At 40.8% G+C, this 17,838-nt stretch overlaps 1 protein-coding gene across 1 annotated transcript in view; it reads right to left on the minus strand.

Moving 5' to 3' along the window:
- Nucleotides 1–438: 438 nt before the first annotated feature.
- The window catches only part of LOC148676339 (butyrophilin subfamily 1 member A1-like), a 33,240-nt gene continuing 15,840 nt past the window's right edge, over nt 439–17,838 (minus strand). The window contains exons 5-10 of the mRNA XM_088606605.1: nt 13,314–13,421; nt 11,574–11,600; nt 11,291–11,317; nt 4,273–4,299; nt 3,883–3,909; nt 439–3,141 (exon numbers count right to left, since the gene is read on the minus strand). Coding sequence (XP_088462731.1) covers nt 2,612–3,141; nt 3,883–3,909; nt 4,273–4,299; nt 11,291–11,317; nt 11,574–11,600; nt 13,314–13,421 — 746 coding nt within the window. The 3' untranslated portion in view covers nt 439–2,611. The remainder of the gene's footprint in view (nt 3,142–3,882; nt 3,910–4,272; nt 4,300–11,290; nt 11,318–11,573; nt 11,601–13,313; nt 13,422–17,838) is intronic.

Below are 17,838 nucleotides of genomic sequence, written 5' to 3' on the forward strand. Positions count from 1 at the left end.
TCTTATTTACACACCGGCAGATTATGACATGCAGTGTTCTGCTGCTGAGAAGAAACGGGGTTTGAGTAGAAGAGACACTGTTTGTAAGTGTGGGTGTGAACAATGGAACCACCTAAGCTGTAGGGGAAACATGGTCTGTTATAGTTATGCAAAGGAACACGTAATAGGTTTATTCCATGCTGAAAAAAATAAGCAAGAAAACACAACGTTTCAGCTGTGTACCCACCTGAACTGTTATAATTATAATTACTATTTTCAACACCTGGAGTCTAAACTCTGTGCCATGTGGAGTCAAGACAATAGTTCTGTTTATGTCCACTTTTTACAAGAGGTTAAAGAGGAGTAAGAGAGTTTTAAGTATTGATTATGTAACGTTAATTGATGGATCATTTTATAAAAAATCAGTTTGTCATACAAGATATGCAACAGGCAATCCAATAAACAAGATGTACATCTTTTTATTTATGCAACACACACAATGAAACCATTCTTTATTAAGCTATGATGGACAAGACCACTCTTGTCTGACCCAGTTAATACATAACCACCAAAAAACCCAGAATCTGTTCACAGTAAATAAACCCAAATGTAACAGCAGCTTTCACAAACTGACCAAACAAGACCAGGTATACAACCTTATGTAGTGAGACCTTGGCCACACTCAGTAGTTTCATGATAGTTTCAAACAACTAGTTTTTTAAATACATTTATTTCAATTATTTTTAACAATATGCATATACATACAATAACAGACAAAGCCAAAATATTCTGATTTGACCAGCACAAGATAATCCTGTGACTGCAAATAACATTATTGTAAAGTAGCAGCACACCAGGCCTTTTCTTTAGTGTCACATATAAAGTAAGGCAAAAGGCCAGCAGCCATATCACCCTGCAACTCATAGCTGGCAACCCACTGAAGCCAAACAGGTGTGAGCCATGTCAATATCTGGATGGGAGACCTCATGGGAAAAACCAAGGTTGCTGCTGGAAGAGGAGTTAGTGGGGCCAGTAGGGGGCACTCACCCTGCAGTCTGTGTGGGTCTTAATGCCCTAGTATAGTGACCGGGACACTGTACTGTAAAAAGGTGCCTTTGGATGAGATGTAAAACCGAGGTCCTGACTCTCTGTAGTCATAAAAAATCCCAGTTTCTCAAAAAGAGTAGGGGTGTAACCCCGATGTCCTGGCCAAATGTGCCATTGGCCCTTACTAATCATGGCCTCCTAATAATCTTTTACTTTAATAATGCTTTCACTTACTTATAAGGCTCTCAGAGGTCAGGCACCTGTCTATTTAATGGAGCTGATCAATGTATACAAAGCAAGTCTCCCACTTATTAATTTAAAAAAAACAGCTGGAGGTAAAGCCTTTAGCTGCAGGGCCCCTAGTTTATGGAACAGTCTGCCAGCCTAGGTACAGGATGCCGAGTCAATCTCAGGAATTAAATCCAGGCTGAAAACCTATTACTTCAGCCTAGCCTACTCACACTTTACATCATAGCCTGTTGCAGGTATAGCTGCTGGCTGCTGGTGCTGCTGTACATGCCACTGTGTGTCTCAGTGTTGGCCTGCAAGGCAGATACAGTACATCTGTTCTAACCATACTATCCTATTCACCTCCCCACACCATCTGGGCACCATCTGAGTTGGATGCTGTATCACTGCCATGGATCCAAGAGGGACATCGCGAATACAGCTATCGTTTAGGAGGATTTGCAAGTCTACTGAGATCTGCATGGAGTACTGGCACATACAGTAGATTGACATGATGGAAGACTTAATACTCCACATTTAGTACTTGTTTTAAGAATTGTATAATGTTAACATGACCAGAGGGGTTGGGCAGCCACTTGACCTTGGACCCCTAGAGGTTTTTTTTCTCCTTGAAGAGGAGTTTTTGGTTCCTCTCCTCTGTTGTCTTCTGGCTTTTTCACTTTCTGTATTGTAATGACATGTATTGTTACACAGCTTTGTTAGGTGCCTTGGGGCAACCTTGTTGTGAAAGGCGCTACATAAAAATAAATTGAATTGAATTAATAATCCCCATCTATGAATTGGCTTCATTACGCTGTTCTCCCCACTGATAGCTGATGTGTGGTAAGCGTTCTGGCGCACTATAGCTGCCGTTGTATCATCCAGGTGGGGCTGCACATTGGTGGTGGTGGAGGGGAGTCCCTGTTACCTGTAAAGTGCTTTGAATGGAGTGTCCAGAAAAGCGCTATATAAGTGTAAGGAATTATTATTATTATTATTATTAAATAGTGCCCAACCTTGTGGTACAGGACTAAAAACAATATATTAATAAGGTACTGTTACTCAAACCGCATCCCAACTGCCATTGGCTATAAGATTCCAGATACAATGAACATCCAGTGGATTCAATACAGCAATCTGCTGCAGCTGTAACTGTTGCTGAAGGTCATCTCATACTTTATAGATATTATATATACCATGTCGTGTACTGGGTGTGTCAGAGAGAAAGGAAAACCCGTGAGAGAATATGTGAAACACATAATCAATAACATCACTAGTTCCACAGAGCTCACTGAAGTCCCTCACCTCTCCATAATAACAGGCAGAGGACAGAAGAATTCCTGAAGGGCACAGACGGCTATTCCAGCTGACACAAAGACATATTGGAGCCAAGACCAACAACTCTAAACCCTGGGTAGAGGGGCTCCGTGAAAACAGTGTGGAAAGTGTGCAGGTGGATCATTATTTCAGGAGAGACACTGTAAAATGACAGTGTGCTGACTGGCCAGTCCAGATAAACTCCTGTTTTTTTGGTGAGTGGCACAGTTATGTCAGTCTTACTGTTATTGTGCCAAGCTGAACTATTCGAACCCCAGCGCTGCAAACACCAAGACTTGTCATTGTGCCCAAGGTGAGTGTCGTCACCCTCTCCTTTCCTCTTTATTCCTTTATATGTCACTCCAATATAAGCCCAGTCTCCACTCCACTCAGCCTCCCAGTAACAGCGCCCAGTCAGTCCCTCGCCGCATAGCACTTGTTGCCAGAAGTCAAATCTCTCGGGGTGATCAGGATATGGCTGCTTCTCTCCCCTTGTCACCTTTCTGTTCTCTTCAGACAGAGACAGCAGGCAATGTACTGTGTTAGGGTCCAGTGTGAGGTGACAGGAACCTGCAGACAGGAGGGAGGTTAGAGTGAAGAATCTGATAGTGAAACAAAAACAGCTGAGTCAGAAGTAAAGCCCAACACTTCCTTTTTTTAACAGATCAGGACTTACGAAAGCATTTAAACCTAAAATAGTGATATCACAGGATACTTTTCTCCCCCTCTGTCTATTCTCAACAAATTAAAAATATACACGCCAAACTACATATCTATCCCCCATATCAGTGAAACAATAAAAAAAGCTTTCAGGTGTCAAGGGTTTTTAGTGGGAAAACATATTTCTGGAAATGGCTGGATAAGCCACATTTTGGCGTGGGATATGTCCACCCCTTTGAGCTGTTTTGTCACCTAGTTGTATGCTTAGGTGCAGTCAGTCCAGCTGGAGGCCAAATTAGTGACAGGCTTTCTCAAAATGTATTAGTTTAGTAGTAACCGTATCCACTGTAACAGAAGGGTGGCAGAATGGCACAGTGGTTAGTATTGCTGCCACACAGTACTGGCCTCTTGGGTTCAATTCCGGGGGAGCTGTTGGTGTAGTGTTTGCATGTTCTCTCTGTGCTTGCATGAGTTTCCTCTGGGTGCTCTGCTGTCCTCCCACTAAGACCTGTTAGTAGGTTAATTGGCTTTTGTAAAAAACTGGTCCTGCTTCATCTCAGTTGCTCCAGCTGTACAGATGGAGACCAGCATTACTTGAAGTAACTCTGCGATAGACTATATCATGCATTTATTATCAACAGAAAGACTTGCCTGCTGCACTGCGCACCCACTGTCGTTCTAGAACACAAACACAGAAAGTATTAAACATATTTATTTAGCTATGTATCAGTTAAACCAAACTGAGACATATTCTAAAGTGCCTACATTAACAGAGAATGTTAAAATTTTTTGCTCCAGAACAGATTTCAACTGAAAATAAACTTCAGGACAATTATAAGATTTCTGAAATTAAGTTATAGAATACAATGAAACGGTCTTGACAGAACTAAAGTAGTTTGAATAGGCATTGTTCAGTCCAGGTACACTGTGAATATACAATCACATGAAGATTTTACATTTTGGACTAAAAAAAGACATCATTTTCAGTGCTAATAACAGGGATCGAAACATTAGCAGCTGTTATCCATACAGGGTACAGACCTGATTTAGGGATAGGTCTCTCTGCACCTGTAAAGATAAAAGAACATTATTATAAGAACTTCATTGCATACAGCCCTACATTTCCAATGAGCATAACTGGGCTTCTATTCAGGACACATAGTGGGGTTACACAGAAGTCGCCAGCAGAAGGAGGAGGGTTTGTTAACTGTGTGAAGATGGCGGCCTTGTCTGGAACACTTTCATCAGACCTCTGGGGAATGAGCTGCTGCTGAATTCAGTCACATGACCAGTTGTGGGAAGACAAATGGTCCGGTAAGAAATTAAAATCCAGGTTCAATGATATCTGCTGCCTGGAAACAGAGGGAAGAACCTCTGTATGCAAAATAACAGGAGAAAGGACTGTTCTTGAGATATTGGGTTGTCCTTAAGTTTTAAGATTTCTGGAGGAATGTTTCTTTCAGAGACTGAGAGACAATGTTTTGTGAGAATTCTTGAGAAAAGAGTTTGGAAAACTGGTAAGTATCTTTGTACTCCAGTTATGACTGTAAAGAACAGAAGACTACAAAAGCTCTTCTGTTTTGCTGTTTGATATAGTTTTGTTGTCCTGGACCCGACTACTTTAAAAGTTATCCTGTTATGGCACACCCAACAGAGTGTCACAACTGTAGTTTGTAACTTAAAAAAATGTAGAAGTGTTGCACGTTTCACAGTAAAATTCTCAGGTTAGTTTAACTGATCCATGTAGCACAGGTTCTTTTTGTAACTCTTTACATTATTTTCTAAAATACACATACATCTGTCTCTTGCTAACGCCTAGCCCAAATATTAACAGCAAGTCATGCTGTATGGCTAGGTTTTTGTATCAACACAAAACTGGTATATTTGATTTGCATGTAAATTATATTTGTGATTGACTGTGAAAGAGAAGTACAATATATTGCACATGTACAAGTAATAGGTTTATTCCATGCTGAAAAGAGAAGAAAGAAAACGCAACGTTTCTGCCGTGGAGCCGAAACATTGTGTTTTCTTCTCTTTTCAGCATAGAATAAACCTATTACTTGTTCCTTATTACCCACCTGAACTACTTCATATTGCACATGTTGTCTGCCCAATCCATGAAATTGACTATATTTTTATAATTCCCTTAATTCTTTCCCTTTTGGTAGCTATTTCTGGACTTGCTACCCCCCTATTTTTGTGTCATATGCAATTTTAACTAGCTTTTAAACATAGTCAAAATTTAAATTAATAATATAAGAATCCTATAGAGCAATGGGCTAAGATTCCTTACCCTGAGACTGGAAAATTGCAAATGTTACACTAGTTAGAAAAAACTAACTAGTACAGAAAACTATAGATCAACCAGTCTTGATTTTGTCACAATGAAAATTTGGAAGTTGATAGTAAGTGTTACATAATTACAAAAGAAGAATTCTTGAAAAAATTCATTTTATGAGAGTCCAGATGAATTTAAAAAGGAAACATCCTGCTTGCCAGAATTCTTCACTGAAAAGGAATAGCAGATGAAACTAAAGCATTCAACATTATTTATCTATATCTATATATTAGACTACCAGAAAGCTTTGATAAAGTCCCTAATAAAAGACTGAGTCTTGATTCAAAACCCATGGGAGTTCAATGTAATGTTGCACATGGATCGAGTAGTGGTTAACAAGTAGAGAAAAGCTTACCTCTAACTGGGCATTTGTAAGAAGTGTACTGTGTACTGTTGGGATGAGTTTTAGGCTTCCCAATCAATAGTAATGATTCAGACCCTAATACAATTTGTCAATTACATTAAAAACGTAACTATTCAGACTTTTACCAATACAAAAATGCTCTACTCAATGGCATTTCTCCACAAACATAATCATCCATTTTTACGCTGATATAAAACTGTTCTCACTTCCCAGTCCCATGAGAACTTGGTAGGGCAAACTGTCCGTGCTACCTGCCTCCACTTAACAGGTAATTATCTCATCAGCTCCAGGATAACTTAAACCCGGCTCTGTCCATAAGCACACATTCTGTTATTGAGCTTCCTACCAAGGGAAGTGCTCCTTGCACTAAAGAGCTCATCAGAACAACAAGGAATCTGTCTGAATCAGTCCAACTACCTGAGCCCAGTCTCAAGGTGAAACGGCACAGCAGCTGGATCCCCCTCTGTTCCACAGCTGCTACACTTCACAGCAACCAGCTAGACCCGCGGGACTATGCAGCTTCCCTGTTCCCTGCTCAGTTGTATCGTATCTTCAGCCAGACTACAAAGTGCATTCTCCATTTCATCCATCTTCCGTCTACCTGCACAATGTCTCTCCAATTTGTCCATTTTTTGCGTGCACAGCGCATTACTTGTTTCACCCCTCTTCTGTCTCCCTGCACAGCTCAGCCCAAGCTCTTGCCTTTCCGCTTGCATTAACCAGTGTAATGGAAAGTTACTGAGAAAAGGTGTTTTATCCTAAAAATGTTGTTTATAGACAGAGCTGTGCTGCAGAAGCAGCTGGATACTTGGAACAAAGTGTGAAAGCACCCAACTCGTGAAGGGCACGGGATGTTTTAATAATGTTTATCTCTGCTGCTTGAAGAAAGGAGTATGAGAAACTATCTGAATAACTGCTCTTCTTTGCTTAAAGCAGAAACCTATAAGGAATGGAAAATTACTGCTTTGCCTGTCCTTGAAGTGTGGCATCATCTTAAAAAAGATATAAAACAAGGGCTCTTCCTGCTTGCTTTTGAATCAGCTTTCACTTCTCTGCACAGACGGGTGATGGCTTTTTCCCATATTGCAATATGAATAAAGACCTTACTGAGTGAATGAGAATACCTCTCCTGGCTCTTCTTCGATAAAATTCCACAACACCAGGACCAAGTGGACTCCTTAGCCTGTTGTACAGTACGCACTGCGGCACTTTACCAGCTCAGTGCTGTGTCATAACACCATCCTGCCAGCTGACCACGCTCACAAACAGTATAGAAATATTTACAGTCATTAACGTGGAGTATTTCTTAAGTATGTCAGTGCAAAAAAACACAAAACAATCCAATGTATTTATGAACTAGTCCAGTTCAGTAATATTCAGAACATATTTCAAATTTAAAACTGCGGAATTCTGTTCAGTTTAGACCGACTAACGATTTCCCTCATTTCAATGTAATTACATGGACATGATTGTTAGTAGTGTTAATGATATTGAATGTTGGTGGTGGCGCAGTGCTTAGCAGTCTTGCAATGCTAAGGCCCTGGCTCAAAATTCCAAACCTGGGGTGCAATCTGTGTGGAGTTTGTATGTTTTTCCCATTTTCGTGGTTTTTTTTCCAGGTGCTCCAGTAGGTTAATTGGCCTCTGAAAAAAACTGGACCCAGAGTATGTGCATGTCAGTGTTTGTGTCTATATGTGTCTATAATATCTCTGTAAAAGCAATTTCTTTTTATTTACAACTGGTGCCAATCCATACAATCTTCCATTAAAAAAGGCCCAAAACAACTGAAGAACAAAAAGTGCAAAATATCTTCTAATCTGCCATTGGAATGCTATGAAAACATGCCAAAATATGAAAATAAAATGGTGAGGCTCAATTAATTTGTACTAAGGCTGTATTAAACCTCTTCTTCTTCTTCTTCTTTTTCACAGCCTTAGTCCCAGATTGTCCTGGGGTCAGCTGCTTTGGTTGCTCTTCTCCACTTGTCTCTGTCGAGCACATCTTCCTCACTCACTTCACATACCTCCATATCTTTTCTTACACAATCTATCCATCTCTTTCTAGGCCTGCCTCTTCCTCTGTTACCTTCCACCTCAAATTCCATTACCCTCTTTGTTACTTCCTCAATGTCCCTTCTCATGATATGTCCATACCACCGTAACCTCGCCTCTCGCATCTTCTCAACCACATCCACCACCCTACATCGTCTACGGATTTCTTCATTTCTGATCTTATCCTTCATTGAAATCTGCAGAATCCATCTCAACATCCTCATTTCAGTTCTTCTCATCAAGTTCTCTTCCCTCTTTCCAACTGCCAAGCATTCAGCTCCATATAGTAGGACAGGTCTAATCACAGTCTTGTACATTTTGCACTTTAACTTTCTAGGAATTTTCCTGTCACAGATTATTCCAGTTATTTCTCTCCACTTGTTCCATCCAGCTTTCACTCTTTGTTTTACTGCCTCCAGTGTTTCTCCTCCCTTTACCAGTTTTGATCCAAGGTATTTAAAGCCATCAACTTGTTTCAGTTTTCCTCCATTTGTCTCCTCAACATTGGTCATAGTATCTCCTCTTCTCTCCATTACCATTATTTCAGATTTTTCTGCATTCATTTTCAGTTCACCCTTTTCCAGATTCCTCTGCCATTTGAACACTTTCTCCTGTAGTTCTACTTCTGAATCTGCCATCAGTGCCACATCATCAGCAAAGATGTGTTCCCAAGGCATTTCTGTTCTTACCTCCTCTGTCAGTGTGTCAATAATGTTTATGAAAAGGAAAGGACTTAGTGCTGATCCTTGGTGTACTCCAACTGGGATTTCAAACTCTTTTGTCTCTCCCCGTTGTGTTATCATCTTCGTAGTTGCATCTCTATAGGTTGCTTGAACTAACTTCACCATGCTTTCTGGTACTCCTTTCTTCCTCAAGCACCAATACACCACCTCTCTGGGCACACGGTCATATGCCTTCTCCAAGTCCAGAAAGGCCACATACAGCTTTTTCCCTTTCTCTAGTGTCTTTTCCTGTAACTGTCTCATCACAAAAATGGCATATGTTGTGCTTTTCCCCGCTGAGAATCCAAATTGTGAGTTGTGGATCCTGACTATCTTCCTGAGTCTCTTGTCCAGAATTTTTTCCAGGATTTACAATCCATGTTCCAGAAGTTTTATTCCTCTATAATTTTTACACTCTACTGGGTCTCCTTTCTCCTTGTAGATGGTAACCATACTGCTTTTCGTCCATTCTTCTGGAATTCTCTCTTCCTTTGCAATATTGTTTAGCAATCTCGTCAGCCACTGAATCCCCTCTTCATCGAGGTTCTTAAAGTGTTCTGCTGCTATTCCTGGTGGTCCAGTTGCTTTGCCCACTTTCATCTCTTTGATAGCTTCTGTCACTTCCTTGACTGAAATTTCTTGGATTGGTCCACACACTACGTCTGCCTCCACTAGGTTCTCCCTCTCATTTTCTACATTTAACAGATTTATGAAGTACTCCAGCCATCTTTGCTTGATCTGTTCTTCTTTAATCAAGACTCTGCCTATCCACCCGGATAATATATTTTTTCTGTCTCGGTCTATGTTTAGCAATCTTGTATATTTGGTCCTCTCCTTCCTTTGTTTCAAGTTTCTCATACCATTCTTTCCAGGCTCTTTCCTTTGCTCTTGCTACACTTCTTTTTGCCACCTTCTTTAGTCTCTTATATTCTTGTAATTCTCCAGTGCCATCTTTCAGTGCCTTGTATGTTTTTTTCTTTTCCTTCAGTGTTTCCTGAACTTCCATATCCCACCACCACTCTTCATTTTCCCTCGGTCTGCCTCCTCTTGTCTTTCCACAAACCCTGGTAGCAGCCTCTTCTAGGATGTGGCTCATCTCAGTCCACTCTTCTTCAACTGAAGGCTCCTCTGTTTCCTCTGTGTTGTTTTTCATTTCTCTCACCAGCCTGTTGAAATCTACTTTGTTTTCTCTCAGTTTCCACACTTTTGTTTGTGCTGGGTGTTTCCTCTGCCTTATTCTTCACTCCTTCAATATTGTGATGTCCATCACCAGTAGCCTGTGTTGTCTGGTAACAGCCTCATAGGGCAGGACTTTAGCATCTTGGACTTTCGCTCTATCAATTCTTCTCACTAATATGTAGTCTATTTGGGTATCATGGCCTCCACTCCTGTATGTCACCTTTTGCTCATAATTCTTCGTGAACCCTGTGTTCACTGCAAACAATTCAAGAGCTTGGAGTGTTTCTAGTAGCCTTCCTCCTTCTTCATTTCTCTCTCCTAGCCCTCTCTGACCATGTTCATCTGGATAATCTGGGCATTTCTCTCCTAAATGTGCATTGAAGTCTCCTCCAATTACCACCATTTCATTTCCTGGGATTCTGCTAACCACTTCTTCGAGATCTTCCAAGAAGCTATCCTTTTCCTCCTATGGTCTTCCTACCTGTGGTGCATATACAGAGATGATATTCTACAAACCACTCTCAAAAGCCACCTGTACATTGATAATCCTGTCTGAGTGTCTAACCACCCTCACTATCTTGTCTGCTAGGTCTTTGCACACTATCACACCCACTCCATTAATTTTTGTACTCTTTCCAGCATATAGAATCTTGTATCCCTCTCCTAGGTGTCTTGAGCTGTTTCCTTTCCACTTGGTTCCTTGCACACACAAGATCTCCACTTTTCTCCCTGCCATAGTTTCAACCAATTCTCTCCCTCTCCCTGTCATGGTACCAACATTCCAACTCCCCACTCTCATTGACTTAACATTCCTTCCAGGCCCCTTCACCTTGTTTCTTTTCTGTAGCCCCCACTCTACAGTTTTCCCCACAGTAGCATAATTTCCATTAGTACCCTGTTGGGACACAGCACTAATGGCGGCCGTTGTTAACCTGGGCCCCAACCGATCCGGTATGTGCTTTGTGTTCTTTGCAACCATGGTTTTGGCAAGATGGTTTAACGTCGGATGCCCTTCCTGACACAACCCTTTTAGTTGCCTCTTACGACAGGCAGGGATACCCAGGAGGTATTCTGATCCCCCTCCCGATGGATATAAAGCTGTATTAAACCTGGGCTACTTATATTTCTACCCATTTATACAGAGGCATTTTATGAGTGAAGCAGCTTGCTTGGGAATAAAATGGCTGCACCGTACTCATTTATACCTACAGTATAACTTCCCATTTATGAGCCCCCAACCTTAACAACATATACTTAGGTGTATCTTTGCTTACTATAAAAATCGATGAAATTCCTACACAAAAATACCTATGCAAACAGGTTTTTAGAACTACAGCAGATATCATTACACAACAGTACAAGATACATTTGTGTTTTTTCTTTGTATTAAAACATCACTTACCAAGTTCTCTACGCAGTAAAGGAATAGCTGTGGACAAGAAAATACTTATCACACTCAAAGATCACAGTTCTGAAAACTGATTTAGCAAAACCTTACATCACACCATTGTTTAAGATATTACATTAATGATTTTAATTATTATTCGATTTTTAACAGTGTTTAAGATGTTTATTTCTGCACATAACACATTACTATAAAAGTCAGAAAAGGCTTGAGTAATGCTCTTTAAATCTATTAGGAAAGAATACAGAGCAGCTGCAGACAATAATTATCATTTACTTGCCTTTATATTCCACATTTCTCTCATTTTCTGTAAAGAAACACAAGGAGGGAAACAAATTACTGCCATCAGCACATTTCACTACACTAGAAAACTGCTTTTCCTGTTATATTTAGATAAGAATATGAAACAGGCAAGGAGAAAAGGAGTGGATTACCTTTAAAGAATAATGAAACAAACACAAACTCCTTGGGAATATCTCCTTTAAATAAATACACAAACATTTGTACTCTATGTTTAAAAGTTTAAATACCACGTTTCCCACTCCCCAATTAGTATGATAATCACAATATTTGGAGAAAAAAAAAACATAGTATGCTTCTTCTGTTTTTGTATAACACCATACACTGTTTCCAAACTAATTCTCAATATACAGTAGCTTGGCAATTTTTGTACCTATTCTTTTTATCATAATCTACTTACCTTTCTGCACTGAAAGCATGTGCAGACAAACCAGTTAACAAATTTAGTTATCAAGTGTAGTCAAGATCAGCTGTTTCACAATCTTTTGTGGTGATGAAATTGAAAACAGGTCAATGTAAGGCAAAGTTGGGTACATAAATAAGAGGAATACAGTCGCCTTTATCTGTCTCTTAATGTGATGTTTCATATAAAAATCTGAACACAAATATAAACATTGAAATTACCTAGTCCTGTTTGTAAACATAAGGCTCCTACAGTATAAAAGCTTCTGAGCTGAATCCTGCTTGAGTCTGAGTTTATGTGGTGTGAAGTGCTCCCCAAACAGGGAGAAATGTAAGGTTCCCATTGGATCTGATGTCCAGAATTCTGGGCATGGAACAGGCTTACATTATAACATTAGGACGGTTATCCACATTTTGGAAAGGTTTTAATTATTTGTTTAATAATACACACATTTTATTCACAAAAATTTCAAAAATGTAAAATTAGATTCACTAGAATTTCTCATGGCCAGATAGCTTACACACATTCTTAATATTTCTCAACTGATTTACTGTTTAAATTCTGAAATTCACCATAATTCAATAGTAACCTAATCGAGGAACAAGTTAAAGGTTTATTCCATGCTGAAAAGAGAATTTTATGGCTGTGAAGGCTCACATCCAAAGAACACATCCAAAACATTGTGTTTCATTTCTTCTCTTTTCACCATGGAATAAACCTTTATTTGTTCCTTTGCAGCCTACCTATGCTGACGCAGCTACCTACTTGAACCACTGTAACCTAATCTATTCAACATCACATGTGATGTTATTTTAACAAACACCATGGAGTGCATTATTGCTATGTATTTCAGTTTCAGGACTGTTTCTGTTAAAGAATAATTCAGACAAAATTGCAAAATACTTGCTTGCTATATATTAGACCCTGTTACATCTGTAAGTTTTGAGGTGTGACGTGAACATGCCAACACGTAAGAGTCACTTTTCCCATGTTGGAAAGTCAGAATAACCCAATTTATTCCAGGGGTCCCCATTCTAGCCCTGGGGGGCCAATGTGTCAACAGGTTTTCAGTCAAGCTGAGTTTATTAGCTGATACTTAAAAGATCAGCAATGAACATCAGCCAAGGGACTGCTTTCTCATATGAGCAGCTCCGGGCAGGCCAAAGATTACAGTGAGAACTGAGAAACTCCTATTTTACACACCCAATCTACTCAAACACATCACCTGCCAACTGGTACTTGTTTAGTCTGTCAGCATGTTCAGCTAATACTGCAGCCACTACAGCGGTTAAATTATAAACAGACATGAGTACATACCATTCATTTTCTTCCACTGGATTACCAGAAGTACCACTGCTACAACAGAGGCAACTGGTATCAAAAAGAAAGCCACCATGAATCCACTGTGTGCTGAGAAACTTTCACCTGGGAAACAACAGAGGTACTTTAGCTCACAGTAGAGGTACAGTAAGTTAGTTGGCCCCAGCTTTTTGGGGGCCCTAGGCAAGATCCTGGAAAGGGGCCCCTACAGATCTGAATCTGTACTTATACTACTAATATCAGCTCCCACCCCAAAATTTAATTTACTGTTTAGAACAACTAATTACAGTATATTAATTATATAACTACAAAACTGTTATTAACCAGCTGTGAAGAACACATAATAACTTTAATAAATAACACAAAGTACACTTTTTATAAAGATAACTTATTTTAACATTGAAAGTAATAAATAGGAACGTCAATATCAATAAATAACGATGAACCCCAGATAAGATTTACTTTAAAATTATAGCAAATCATAACCTTCAAAGTACTGCACTGAAACCTTTGTAAAACATTTTTTTACAGCAGCATGATAGAAAGCTTCCTCACTAGTGTCCTCACTGTGTGGTATAACAATACTACCATGCATGACAGAGATGCACTACAAAGGGTTGTGGCAACTGCCCAGAGGATTATAGGATATGATTTACCATCAATCTGTGAGATACACACCATCCGCTGTCGCAATAAATCCCAATCCATTATTCAGGATCTCAACCATCCCGGCCACAAACTGTTCTCCCCCTGCACTCTAGCAAGTGGTACTGCACTGTTAAAGCAAGGACCACTAGACTCACGGACAGCTTCTATCCCACTGCAGTATGCATCCTCAACAGCTAACTGCAGTGCCTCAATACACATCTGCACTAAACACATTTTGCATGTTCTACCATGTTTGTTTGTCTCACCACTACATATTTATTGTTCCACAACATATTTATTGTTGTCTACATTGTGTAGTGTTGTCTGTTGTACTGTGTATGTCCTGAGAGATCAGCGCGATTAAGAATTTTAATGCACATGTACAGTATGGCAATAAACTACTCTACTCTAGGAAGTAGTATTATCTAGCTAGAAAAGGTGGCATGTCTACCGTTCTCTAGTTACATGGATCTGACAGACTCAAAACCAAATGAAATACACATTTCTAACATTTCTGTCTATTTTGCATTTTTGCAATGACTTGATTTGGCTTAGCCCACTCTTCCTTTCTGCGCTTCAGAAACATATCACGTATTTGATTATTACTGGTCATTTTTTATTAGGCTTCCATTAACATAATCAACATAAAGAAAGCAACAGAAAGAGGCACTCACGCACTCACTCGCTCAGGTTTGAAATTGCTGATTAAAACAAATATTGTTACAGCTTTGGGTGACTGAGAAGTGTCTGATTTTAGATAAAGCTTGTGACACCGGGAAGAGTACAGTAAATACTTCTAACTTCAAAGCAGAGAGGAGTTTTGATGAGGTCTGGGAGGGTCCATTGAGCAGAAACAATAGTAAAGTTTATCTAAGTATGCCTAGGCAAGTTGTGGATTAATGATTGGCAAGAAGCAGCACAGAAAGAGACAATATAAGATCACATTAAGAGCACAGAGGAAGGAAGAGCGGGGGAGATGGAAGAAACAAGGAGAGCACGGAGAAGAGAGAGGAGACCAGAGGAGCTGTGAATTAAAGCTTGCGCCAGGCGAGAGCCCCTACTTCTTGATCATCCAAATCACACCTGACTGGAGCTAAGTATTCAAACCTTGTTAGAAAGAACGTGCTTTTCTGTATTTTTAGAGAACTTGGGTTTCATAGGTAAAGGATACCTCAGTTAGAAACGTCTCTCCTGCTTAGGGTGCATTTTATGGAAAGGGATATAGGCTCCCATTTATTTTGTAGCATCCAGGGTGCAGAGAGAGAGATTTAACTGCAGGTTGCTTTGTATTTAGTTAGAAGGCAGCCCATCTCTTGTGTGGCCTCTGTAGCCATATTAAGAGTTTAGTGCTTAGTCTGGGGTTTTCTGGGTGACCAGAATGTTAATGTAATGAACAGTTCTTTCCGGACCCTATGCGGATGATACGATCCAGGGAAAAGTGAAGAAACACAGGGAAAAAAGTCATGCAGGATACAGAGATGAAAACAGGGGGCGTGTCCTTGGTGCGCTGGTGTTCGGGGGAGGTGTGGCCAAGGCAAACAATCCAGGAGAAAATCCAAGGTGGAATCCAAACGAAGGCAAAAGTCCAAAACCGGGCGGTCTATCCAAGACAAACAAGATTTAAAAACGGGAACCGGATCGGAATCGGTGGGGAACAGGAACAGAAAATAAAACCTTTAACGAGACCAGGCGCTTCCAAGTCCCAGACTCGCCTGGTGTGGAAACCAGAGCCGAGCCCGGACTAGAGTGAGCACCTGGCTTTTAAGGAGAACTGAAAGGGGGGTTGGAACAGGGAGTAGGTGCAGGAGATGAGTGGAAAACAAGGAAGGGCTGGAGTGTCCTTAAGAGGAGGGGTTTATGAACGTGACAGTTAGGCCTCTCAAATGTCTTGTCTGTAAATACTGTAAATAATATAACTTTGTGTGTTGTATGTTTTGTGTAGTTTATTGTAATATTTGATTTAACCAAGTGAGCCTGGATTATTACTGGATTATCAACAAAGCTGTGCCAGAGAATTAAGAATTCACGTGCTTCTAGTTATACCAGCCATTCGGGTAATAATCGTTATAAATCACGTACAAATTGGGGTTTTGAATAATTATTTCACTTACTGACTAAACCACTCGGTTTAGTTTCGAAACTCCCATTTGTAACAACATGTTGTATTGAACACGGAGGGGAGCCCTCCGGTGGCCTCGGGGCCCTATGCAGTCACCCAGTTTCCTTTGCCCAGGGCCGGCCCTGCACTCAGCAATAGCCAGCTGGTTATGTGAGAACTTCAGATACCACATCCACATCATATAGTTCCTAACAAGGGGCATATTGTAAGATTTACTGCCGGTTTGTACCTCAAATATTAGTTTTGAAAGTGGTTTGAAAGTAACCACTGTGGACGACCATTCTCCGACGTTCCTGTTTATCAGCCAAACTGCCACTAGAGCCCATTAAAGGTCACCATTATTATAGATACAGCAGGTGAAAATTAGTTAGCTAACCAGTGAAGGGTTCAGAAATGTAGAAATCTGACACTGGCTTGGGGTCATTACTCCTGACCTGGTTTGAGTGTGATTCAAAAACAGACAACTGCTGTTGCATGTGACATCTCAGGAATAACATTATCCCATGGGCCACAAGTGGAAATGTTTTCTATGAGGACAAAGGAGGCGCTGTTGTGGTGTGGCGTAAGGATCTATATATCTTTGAAGCCTCTAGACAACTAACTGACACTTCTGTCTACCTCCCTCTTCAACAGGACCCTACCACTGACTACCAAAAGGAAGTGGTATCCACCATTTGGTTGACCGCTGGTTGAAGATCTTCCCTCATACATCAAAGACACCAACCACGCGCTCCAACTTTTCAATGATTTCCAATTTCAGGGTACCGAATGCTACATTTTTACCATGGACATCACATCTCTGTACACCGTCATTCCCCATAATGACGGCCTTACAGCCCTCAAGCACACGCTGGACAAACGCACAGTGCTTGATCCACCCACCCACACCTGGGTACGCCTTGCAGAATTGGTCCTCACACTGAACGCATTCTCTTTCAATAATCTTTTTTACCAACAGGTCAGTGGAGTTGCCATGGGCACCAGAATGGGACCCAGGTATGCCAACATTTTTGTCGACTGGGTAGAAGAACGCTTCTTCGCTTCCCACACTGGCCCTGACCTCTACAAACGATATATTGATGACTGTGTCGGTGCCGCCACATGCTCCAACGATCAGCTTGAGTTCTTCCTGCACCATTTCACCAACTTCCACCTGTCCCTCAAATATACGGTTAACATATCTTCCACTACTCTTCCGTTTCTTCCATCAACTACCCTCGACTGTCCACTTCAGTTTATTACAAACCCACGGATTCACACAGCTACCTCCTGTACAGCTCATTTCACCCCAACCACACTAAAAAATCTCTTCCTTTTTCACAGTTCCTTAGGCTACGACGATTATGCAGCAACGACATCGACTTCGAGAACTAAGCCCTCAAAATGTACTCCTTTTTCATCAACAGAGGATACCCCAGCAGTGTGATTGACAGGGCCCTTGCCCGAGCCAAAAACACCCCCCGGACCATCAACCCGATCAGGAACTCCCACCGTAACAACCGCATTCCTTTGGTGCTTCCTTACCACCCTAACACACTTCCTATTCCCAGGATCCCCCATTAACCACAACTTTTCCATCCTACAGGATGATCCCTCCATTGGGGTCCTCTTTTCTGATCACCCTATCATCTCATATCGCCGACCACCTAATCTGCGTAACCTCCTTGTTCACAGCTCCCTTGACCGCCCTCAACAACCATCCACACCAGGCACTTTCCCTTGCAACAGAGCTCGCTGTATCACCTGCAAGTACAC

This window comes from Lepisosteus platostomus, chromosome 2 (assembly GCF_059453375.1).
Source record: "Lepisosteus platostomus isolate fLepPlt1 chromosome 2, fLepPlt1.hap1, whole genome shotgun sequence".
NCBI classification, from domain to species: domain Eukaryota; kingdom Metazoa; phylum Chordata; class Actinopteri; order Semionotiformes; family Lepisosteidae; genus Lepisosteus; species Lepisosteus platostomus.